Source organism: Eptatretus burgeri, chromosome 16 (assembly GCF_056783735.1).
Source record: "Eptatretus burgeri isolate ZD-2024b chromosome 16, Ebu_testis_v1, whole genome shotgun sequence".
Taxonomy (NCBI): domain Eukaryota; kingdom Metazoa; phylum Chordata; class Myxini; order Myxiniformes; family Myxinidae; genus Eptatretus; species Eptatretus burgeri.
Window position 1 is genome coordinate 53,748,123 of NC_140976.1, and position 11,338 is coordinate 53,759,460.

The window sequence follows — 11,338 nt, forward strand, 5'->3', positions numbered from 1 at the left end:
CTAACCGCTAACCCGAACCCTAACTGCTAACCCTAACCCTAACCGCTAACCCGAACCCTAACTGCAACCCTAACCCTAACCGCTAACCCTAAACGCTATTCAGGAAATTTGCAATAAAGCCTGGGTAACGCCAGGCTTTATTGCTAGCCCGAGCAATGCCGGGCATTACTACTAGTATGTATATGTATATATGTATATATGTATATATATATATATATATATATATATATATATATATATATATATATATATATATATATATATATATATACAGTAGACTAGGTGTAAGTCGTCACCATCGGGTCCCAGAAAAAAGTGACGACTTAGAAATGTGACGACTTGCGCGTATGCGAACATTCATGATGACTGAGGGGTGTATACATATATATATATATATATATATATATATATATATATATATATGTATACATATATATACATATATATGTATATATGTATATATATATATGTACATACATATACAGGGTGGCCTGAAAGTCACTTTACCCCTTCCCAGTGAAGCATTGTTCTTGAACTCTTTTAATATACAGGTTTTATTGTACAGTACTTACAATCATTAATTTGTCATTGTTTCTGTATGTGCTCCATCCTTCTTCTGAGTCAGTGTTTTTGCATAACATAGCGGGCAAGGGCAGAGGGGAAGGGACGGAGGGAAGTGCAAGAAATTTATCAGGGGTAATGTAACTTTCGGGCTACTATATATATATATATATTGTTGCGGATTCGCGCCCGCCGGCGTGCTGACGGCCACGTAACTCGAATCGCGGCACGTCGCCCACCGGACGGACAATCCAGTCGTGACCCTCTCGGACTAACGCCGGGAACCAGTCACGGGTGGACCTTTCGGTCTCACCGCGATCGAGCCAATCAGCCCCCGCGTGGGATAGGGTTGCTCGCCAAATTCGACCTACCTAAGTACCCACGCGGAGGGTAGACCGGGCGATCGCACCTCGCCGCAGGTCGACTTCGGACACGGGCCACTTAAGCGACCCGTTCCGTACTATCGGGATAACCGAGCGGTGTTATCGTCGACCTTGACGGTTCCATTAATTATCGGGCGTATTCAGCCCACTACCAACCCTTTACGTGAAGCAAGATGAGGATTCAATGAAGGAAATGACGAAGCGAAGCGGAAACAGTTCGACACAAAGCACATTTATTCGCGATGAACAGAAAGCACACATATTCAATTCCACCAAAAGCACACAGAAAAGAAAAACACAATTCAATTTACACAAAAAGCAAATGCGACAATGCAGATCTAATACCGATTACACGAGCACACGGCAACACTTATACAATTTTACTTCACAGACGGCGCCGACAACACATACCCAAAACCAAGGAAAGAATACCCTCAAGGATGAGGCGGGCCTGAGGCCGAGACCGGGTCGGGCCTACCCGTCTGGTGATGAGACGCGGAGCGGCGATGGTGCCTCAACTCCACGGGCCTCGCGGGCAGTGTCTGGTAGGGGGTGGGAAAGGGGCCCCCTTGGTCGCACTATCTCAGCGCGGGGGGAAACAGGAGGGGGTTGCTGATGCTCGGGGTATAGAGGATTTTTATTGTCCCGCGACGAGCGTCTCCACCTCGGCCAGGTCGCGCTGTCGGCCTCCCTGGGGTGCAGCTCCCTGCACGACGCGAGCACCCCCTCGTCTGCCCTCGCCGCCTCTCCACAGCTCCGTCCCCTCCGCTCCGACTCCAACGCACACGACGACCAGCTCCTTCTTGCCAACTCCACCGCCCGCGAAGTCTTAACTCTCTGTTCCCTCTCGACTCTACTACTCACTGGACTGACGAACACGGTCGCTTATATCAGCCCCGTGGCTTCGCCCTCTCATCTTTGACCCCTCCCTTCGACCTTTCACCTCGCTCCCCATTGGCCCGAGAAAAAGTGGGCGTGAATGCTTTTTGATCCATAAATTTGCATATATCGATCGCCCTCCAACGCCCTGGGGGCGGGGCCAATTCGCCCCTCGCTCACCGATTGGACGGCAAAAAGTGGGTGTGTGTCGTTTTTGATCCGTTTTTGAAGCACAAAATCCGTGATTTTGTACACGCTCTTCGGCGCGCGCCCTGCACGAGTCCAACACCGGTACCCACAAGCGGCGCAAGAACGGTGGCGATGCGACGGTTGTGAGGTGTGACGTGAAGGTCGTGGCGGTTGTGGTGAAGCGGCGTCGTGGTTGGTGGGTGATGTTGTGACTGGTGGTGGTAACAATGGCGGTTGGTCCAAATTAAAGATAGTAAAAGAAAAACGGCTATCCTGAAGAGTCGCAGCACGCATAAATGACATGTATTCCCACTAGACAACGGGTTTGGGCCTAACTACACATGTACTTACCGAGATATCTCACCTAAGGGACCTGAATGGTGGTTTGCGAATTTGGTAACCACAACAATATATATATATATATATATATATATATATATATATATATATATATATATATATATATATTATATATATCTTCTTCTTTTGGCTGCTCCCATTAGGGGTCGCTACAGCGGATCATCCGTATGATCCGCATAGTGATTTGGCACACGTTTTACGCCGGATGCCCTTCCTGACGCAACCCTGGTCGCCTCTTTCGACACAGGGATATGGTACACCTATTTTAGCCGGGGTATACACGGGCCCAGTATACTGGTACTCATTTCGCCGACCTCGGAAGGATGACAGGCTGAGTCAACCCCCTGGTGTATTAATTCAGTGGCCCAACGGCGCTTGAAATCAGGACCTTTTGGATCCCAAGTCGCTGCCCTAACCACTGCGCCAACACCAGGCTATATATATATATATACATACACTGTGTCGGAGTGATGACTCATCCAGGATTGTGCCCAATAGCCAAGGAGACCACTTAGGCAGCACCAATTCTCTTGACAGAGTATGGTCCCAATGGATGGGTGGTAAATGCATGTCCGAGAAATGGTTGAGGACGTCTTCAACATTGTTTTTTTTTCAACTAATATGGCCGCCAGTCAGCTATCTTGAATGTGATCTCGAGAAAAACATGATGTGCATACGTAAGCCATCATTCATTATGCGTCTGCCAAGTTTGAACAATATCGGTAAATGCTTGTCTGAGAGATGGTTGAGGACGTGTTAAACATCAGGTTTTTTTAAGATCCTCGTGGAGGATCTCTAAGTCTTACTCACGTTGCTGTTCTTGTGGACTTTTTTGTTTCACAGCCTACAGTTTTCATCGAAACTTCGTGAAACTTGGCATATACATGTAAAAATACCCTGCGCAGACAGTAACCATCTCCGATTTTGAAAATTCTTCCCAGAAAAAATGTTATGACGTCAAAATATCTTCGCTAATGGAAATCGCCTAAAAAATTATCTCCGAAACTAGGCAAGCTTTTTAAATTCTGTTTGCGGGAATCGAACAGGGCATTAACAGAGATGAAATACCGCACATATGATGCATCACTATGACGTCATATCAATTTTTATGACGTCATTCCTATATTTTTGATATTTTTTGCTTCACAACCCAGAGTTTTCATCGGATATTCGTGAAACTTGCCAAGTATATGCAGAAAGCCCACGCGCAGGCAGTAACCATCTCCGATTTTGGAAATTCTTGGAAAAAAAGTTGATGTCATAATATTGCCACTAATGAAAATCACCTATACCATTATCTCCGAAACTAGGCAAGCTGTTTGAATTTTGTTTGCGGGAATCAATCATGAGCACAGATAATTTATCGCAAACCTGATACATCACAATGACGTAATGTTCGTTTTTGTGACGTCATCATTAAGAGGACGAGGATCTTTGCTCATTTGAGCTTGTATACAACTAAAATGGCCGCGTCGGCCATCTTGCTGCTGATGACGAAAAACAAATCGACGTGCATATGTGTACCATCATGTGTTGTCTTTTTGCCAAGTACGAATAAAATCGGTCCATACATGACCGAGATGCTTGTGGATGCACGCACGCACGCACGCATGCACGGACACGAAAAATCGAGACCAAATCCATAAGCCCCGTTTCGGACTAAGTATACCAGGGGCTAATAACGCAGTAACAAACAGACTGAAATGCAATTCCCTCTCCTTTGCCGAGGGTAAATATAACATCACCAAACTAGAACGGCACTCGGTAGAGTGCGTACCTCCATCAGGAAGAACTACCACTACTACTACTCAGCAGACACATCCGAGATCAGGAAGAACAGTTTACGTTTTGTATCCCTCAGGTGGTTCGGATCTGGATCCTGACCTTAACCGAAATCGAATCGGTTTGTTCTTGTCACATACCCAACCCATCCACCACATTTTGTCCTAATCTGTCCACAACCTTTTGAGATAGATATCCTGCTCACAGCCAGACAAACAACAGGGCTGAAACATCACCACCGTCCACCCTCAAAACAAGGCTCGTGTAATGGTTAGAGTCTACCCTCTGAGTCTGGGAGGTCGGCGGTTCACCTCGGCCAAAACATACCAAAGAGTTTAAAAATGGTACCTGCTGCCTTCTTGCTTGACATTCAGTATTTAGAGGATAGTGCACAGACAAACACGAGGTTTGCATCCATGGGGAAGAAGGAATTTCTCCTTCATTTCCCCCATTGATTGCAGAGAAGAGAGGTGATGCCACAAGATGGCGTCGCCTGTGTCCAGAGTGGCCTTAGAAGTGACATCATTTCGCCAACTCCTCCCAATGCCAGTGGCTGCGATTGTCTGAAGTAAAGTCGTGTGGTGTCTCGTGTGTGTGTGTGTGTGTGTGTGTGTGTGTGTGTGTGTGTGTGTGTGTGTGTGTGTGTGTGTTTGAATGTAAGAGTGCGTTTTTTATATTTATATATTAGGGTACCCAGTCAAATGGACTGGGTAACCTATTGTATTTCTTGTTTATTTGGGTACCCAGTCAAATGGACTGGGTAACCTATTGTATTTCTTGTTTATTTGGGTACCCAGTCAAATGGACTGGGTAACCTATTGTTTTTCTTGTTTATTAGGGTACCCAGTCAAATGGACTGGGTAACCTATTGTTTTTCTTGTTTATTTGGGTACCCAGTCAAATGGACTGGGTAACCTATTGTTTTTCTTGTTTATTTGGGTACCCAGTCAAATGGACTGGGTAACCTATTGTTTTTCTTGTTTATTAGGGTACCCAGTCAAATGGACTGGGGAACCTATTGTTTTTCTTGTTTATTAGGGTACCCAGTCAAATGGACTGGGTAACCTATTGTTTTTCTTGTTTATTAGGGTACCTAGTCAAATGGACTGCGTAACCTATTGTTTTTCTTCTGTTTATTAGGGTACCCAGTCAAATGGACTGCGTAACCTATTGTTTTTCTTCTGTTAGGGTACCCAGTCAAATGGACTGGGTAACCTATTGTTTTTCTTGTTTATTAGGGTACCCAGTCAAATGGACTGGGCAACCTATTGTTTTTCTTGTTTATTAGGGTACCCAGTCAAATGGACTGGGTAACCTATTGTTTTTCTTCTGTTTATTTCTTATTTATTCTTTATCCGCTGGCAATTTGCAGGTTTTCACTTTAAAAATCATTTTCTCAGGAACGGTAAGTCCGATCGACACGAAATTTTCACCATAGTATGTATCTTTTTTGATAGCAAACTTAGTTTATAATTGTGACACCATATGTCACATGGTATGGGCGTCATCTTGAAAAAAACGATAAACTTTGGACCTCTGTATCTCTGAAACCGTGCAATGGAAAAAAAAATCACTTCATCATAGTAATGACCTCCCCATTGGGAAGAGGGTGATTTTTGGTGATGTCATCAGTGAAGCGGTATCCCAGTGAAAATTCTTCAAGTAGAACGCTGCATAGGAAAAATCTGAAATTTCTTGAACGTCATCTGCACAATTCACAGTACAAAAAATTATTATGACGTCATCCGTGACTTGGTTCGGCAGCCAGGTTGTTTTGAATTTTTTTATCTTCTCCAGAACTACTGCACAGATTGAGGTGAAACTTTACACCCACATTCCCCATGACATCCTTTCACAAGTTTGTTAATTTCTTATTGATGGGTCACATGGTTCGGTGTCCATATTAAATTGACCTTAAAACCTTCAAACATCTTCTTCTCCAGAATGGCTGGTCAGATCAAGGGGAAACTTCACAAGTGTATTCTGCATGCACAGTGGATATGTTTGTTAATGAATAATTCATCGGTCACATGGTTTGGCAGCCATGTTGGATTTAAGAAAAATATTAAATAATGCTCTCTCTGGAACTGCTTCATCTATAAAAGCGAAAATTTGCAACTATCATCTAACATCATGTCTGCACAAACGGTAAAAATTATGATGTCACAAGTCACATGGTTTGGCGGCCATCTTGGATAGAAAAACGCACCTTATCCGATTAACAGGAAACTTCACACACGTGTTCCACTACGCGATTGGAGGCAGAATGTAAATTTATGATGTCATAGGTCACATGGTTCGTCAGCCATCTTGGATTGAAAATTAATAAATTTAATAAATCTTCTTCTCCAGAACGGCTGGACAGATTGAGGCAAAATTAACACACACTTTCCCCAAGACATCCTTTCACGAGTTTGTTAATTTCTAATTGATCGGTCACATGGTTTGGCAGCCATATTTAATTTACCCTAAAAACTTCAAACATCTTCTTCTCCATAATGGCTAGCCAGATCAAGGGGAAACTTCACATACATATTGCAAACGAGTAGGGAATATAAGTTTGTTAATGCATAATTGATAGGTCACATAGTTTGGCAGCCATGTTGGATTCATGAAAAATATTAAATAATGTTTTCTCTGGAACCACTTATCCTATCGAAGTGAAACTTGGTAACTATCATCCACAAAATGTCTGCATATATGGTAAAAAATTATGATGTCACACGTCACATGGTTTGGCCTCCATCTTGGATAGAAAACACACCTTGTCCGATCAACACGAAACTTAACAAGCATGATCCACAACCCCATTAGAGGGAGAATTTTAATTTATGTTGTAATTGGTCACATGGTACGGCAGCCATATTCGATTGAAAATTAATAACTTAAAAAATCTTCTTCTCTGAAACGGCTGAACAGATCGAGGCGAAACTCTACATGTATGACCGCCTCTCCATGACGAACAAAAAGTTCTCCCCCCCCCCCTTTTGATGGACAACATATCGTTTGGCAATCATATTAGATTGAAGGAAAAATATTAATTAATGTTTATTCTGGAACTGCTAAATCAATACATGTGAAACTTCAGAGAGATGATGCAGCAGACATGTGGAATGAAGGGTTGAAATTTCAACTCGATCGGCCCCATGGTTTGGCAGCCTTGTTGGATTGAAGGAAAAATATTAAGTAATATTTACTCTGGAACTGCTGCATCAATATTTGCAAAACTTTACAATTATAATCTCGCCGAGATGGGGAATATAGATTTAAAATTTCAACCCGAATTATTTAATTATTTGAATCTGAGAACTTTAGATTTGTTGTTTTTTTCCCAGAAGGCTCAGTTGGCTGCACCTGCATACGTTTGAGGGTACAGGAATAGCAATTCAGTTGATACCGATGATGGCCCCAGGAAAAATGGTCAAATGTGTGCAAAATAAATAGATGGAACGTGGCCCATACCTCGGTCCATAACTTGTGATTCCCGCGTCGCAGAGAAACGTGTGGGGCCTCATTTGGTGGTACTGTATTTGTATCGAAGGTGGACGTATGGGAACCCGGTTATCACTGCCAGCAGTTATAAAGTGGCAGTTCTAGTCTATTATTATTGTTATTTATTTTGTGTGTGTTAGTGTCGATTAATTACATGCTATTTGAATGTAACTTTTGATCCTTGAAACTGCTGAGACTTACTTCGACCTTTGAAGACCTTTTAAGACCACCAAGACCCCATATTATTATTATTATTACTAGCAAATACAACCCGGGGTGGGGGAGGAGGGAGAGAGAGAGGCTGGGGAAGAGAGGAGGGAGGGGAGGGGAGTGAGGGAAGAGAGAGGTTGCAGGGAGGGTAGAGAGAGAGGAGGCAGAAGAGAGGAAATGATGGAGGGAAGGGTGGGGAAGGGAGAAGATGGAGGGAAGGGAGGGAGAGGAGAGGATGGAGGGAGGGGAAGCTAGGAAGGGAGGGGTAAGAGCGAGGAAAGGGGGGTGGAAGGTGAGGAGAGCAATGCCTCACTAAAAGTTGCTCTACACTGTGGGAGGGAGCGTTGTGAGGAGGGAGATAGAACGAGAGAGAGAGAGAGAGAGAGAGAGAGAGAGAGAGAGAGAGAGAGAGAGAGAGAGAGAGAGAGAGAGAGAGAGAGAGAGAGAGAGAGAGAGAGAGAGAGAGAGAGAGAGAGAGAGAGAGAGAGAGAGAGAGAGAGAGAGAGAGAGAGAGAGAGAGAGAACGAGAGAGAGAGAGAGATAGAACGAGAGAGAGAGAGATAGAACGAGAGAGAGAGAGATAGAACGAGAGAGAGAGAGATAGAACGAGAGAGAGAGAGATAGAACGAGAGAGAGAGAGATAGAACGAGAGAGAGAGAGATAGAACGAGAGAGAGAGAGATAGAACGAGAGAGAGAGAGATAGAACGAGATAGAACGAGATAGAACGAGATAGAACGAGATAGAACGAGATAGAACGAGATAGAACGAGATAGAACGAGATAGAACGAGATAGAACGAGATAGAACGAGATAGAACGAGATAGAACGAGATAGAACGAGATAGAACGAGATAGAACGAGATAGAACGAGATAGAACGAGATAGAACGAGATAGAACGAGATAGAACGAGATAGAACGAGATAGAGAGAGAGAGAGAGAGAGAGAGAGAGAGAGAGAGAGAGAGAGAGAGAGAGAGAGAGAGAGAGAGAGAGAGAGAGAGAGAGAGAGAGAGAGGGAGAGAGAGGGAGAGAGAGAGAGAGAGAGAGAGAGAGAGAGAGAGAGAGAGAGAGAGGAAGAAGAAGAAGAAGGAGGAAAAAAAAAAGAGAGAAAGGTGGGGTTAGTGTCGAAGAAACCCCAGTCTCCGATGTGAAAGAAACCAATCTCCAACTCAGGATCGATGCAACAAAGCTCAAATCTTTAATACATGTACAGGGAAAAGGGAACAACCTTTCTAATTTGTTTTTCCTCAAAGCAGGGTTCTTATACAGGTTTGAAGAAGAAAGGAGGGAGGGAAAAGGGGAGAACGTACATTGATTGTATTTCTTATCCAAGTTTGAAGAGGATAGGTGGGAGGGAAAGGGGTAAGAATGGATGCATTGCATTGTCAGAGCAGAGGAAGATAACAAGATAACAACTGAATGGCTACAAACATAAGATACGGTTTTTGATGAGAAAGCACACAAGCTCTCTGTCCAGCTCATTTCTTGGAAAATAGTTGCTTATAAGGGCCAACATGTACATTCAGTACAAGACTACTAAAGAGTTATATAATTATCTTCGAGAACTCATGTTATGTTTTCCAAGTAGCCTATGGATAAATTTTTTATCATAAACAGAGATACATATACTGTTAATTGGATTCAATAATAAACTGCATAATACTTTGTGTCATTCAGTGTTAAGCAAGTACATGTACTGTAGTTCATCAGAAATAGCAGTACATATGAGTTTTAAAAACAAAAGCAGACACATTAAGCAAATTATATAAACTGCGAGTGTGTAAATGTATAAATGTAAATGACTAATGGAATTTCACTTCTACATTAGCAAAGAGAATGACGAAGAAGTGGAAGGCATATGGCACCACCAAGATCCTGCCTCGACCAGGCTGTCCCTCCAAACTGGATGACCAACCAAGGAGGAGACTGATGAGAGAAGCCACCAAGAGGCCAATGCCAACTTTGAAAGAGCTCCAAGCATTTATGACAAAGAGTGGTCATTGTGTGAATGTGACAATAATATTCCAAGCACTCCACAAGTCTGGCCTGTATGGTAGGGTCAGGTCGTAAGAAGGAAGCAATTACTCCAAAAAGCCAACCTTGAGTCCCATTTGATGAATACAAAAAAGCACTCTGGAGATTCTGAAGCCATGCGGCAAAAAGCTTTGTGGTCCAATGAAACAAAGATGGAACAATTTTGGCCGAAATGCAAAACGTTACGTTTGACGCAAACCCAAGACAGCACATCACCCAAACAACACCATCCCTACTGTGAAGCATGGTGGTGGCAGCATCATGTTATGGGGATGTTTCTCATCAGCAGGGACTGGGGCACTTGTCAGGATGGAAGGGAAAATGGATGGAGCAAAATACAGAAAAATCCGAGAGGAAAACCTGCTGCCCTCTACAAGAAAACTGAAATTGGCACAGAAGTTCACCTTTCTTCATGATAACAACCTGAAGCCTACAGCCAAAGCTACACTGGAGTGGCTAAGGAACAAAATGACAAATGTCCTTGAGTGGCCTAGTCAGACCCCCGGCCGAAATCAAATTGAAAATCTGTGGCATGACTTGAAGATTACTGTCCATCAACACTCCCCATGTGACTTGACTGAGCTTGAAGCGTTTTGTACAGAAGAAATTGCAAATATTGTCCAATCAAGATGGGCAAAGTTGGTAGAGACCTATCACAACAGACTCACAGCTGTAATTGATGTCAAAGGTGCTTCCACAAAGTATTTACTCAATGGGGTGGACACTGATCCAACCAAGATATTGTAGTTTTGTATTTTTAGATCCTCGTGGAGGATCTCTAAGTCTTACTCACGTTGTTGTTCTTGTGGACTTTTTTGTTTCACAGCCTACATTTATCATCGAAACTTCCTGAAACTTGGCGTATACGTGTAAAAACACCCTGCACAGACAGTAACCATCTCCGGTTTTGAAAAGTCCTCCGAGAAAAAAAGTTATGACGTCAAAATATCTCCACTAATGGAAATCGCCTAATAAATTATCTACGAAACTAGGCAAGCTTTTTGAATTCTGTTTGCGGGAATCGAACAGGGCATGAGCAGAGATGAATTACCGCACATATGATACATCACGATGGCGTCATATCTAATTTTATGAGGTCATTCCTGTTTTTTGACATTTTTTGCTTCATTTGTTTCACAGCCTACAGTTTTCATCAAAACTTCCTGAAACTTGGCGTATATGTGCAAAAACACCCTGCACAGACAGTAACCATCTCCGGTTTTGAAAAGTCCTCCTAGAAAAAAAGTTATGACGTCAAAATATCTCCGCTAATGGAAATCGCCGAAAAAATTATCTCAAACTAGGCAAGCTTTTTGAATTCTGTTTGCGGGAATCGAACAGGGCATTAGCAGAGATGAATTACCGCACATATGATACATCACTATGACGTCATATCAATTTTTATGACGTCATTCCTATTTTTTGACATTTTTTTGTTTCACAACCCAG

The 11,338-nt window shown here is 43.0% G+C and overlaps 1 protein-coding gene across 2 annotated transcripts in view; it reads right to left on the reverse strand.

Moving 5' to 3' along the window:
• Positions 1–9,059: 9,059 nt before the first annotated feature.
• LOC147011082 (dolichyl-diphosphooligosaccharide--protein glycosyltransferase subunit TUSC3-like) overlaps positions 9,060–11,338 on the reverse strand; it is a 73,699-nt gene continuing 71,420 nt past the window's right edge. The window contains exon 10 of one of the 2 annotated variants that reach the window (XM_085858756.1): positions 9,060–9,901. In XM_085858756.1, the coding sequence (XP_085714882.1) occupies positions 9,853–9,901 (49 nt within the window). In that variant the 3' untranslated portion in view covers positions 9,060–9,852. The remainder of the gene's footprint in view (positions 9,902–11,338) is intronic. The other variant, XM_085858755.1, reaches the window with a different exon arrangement.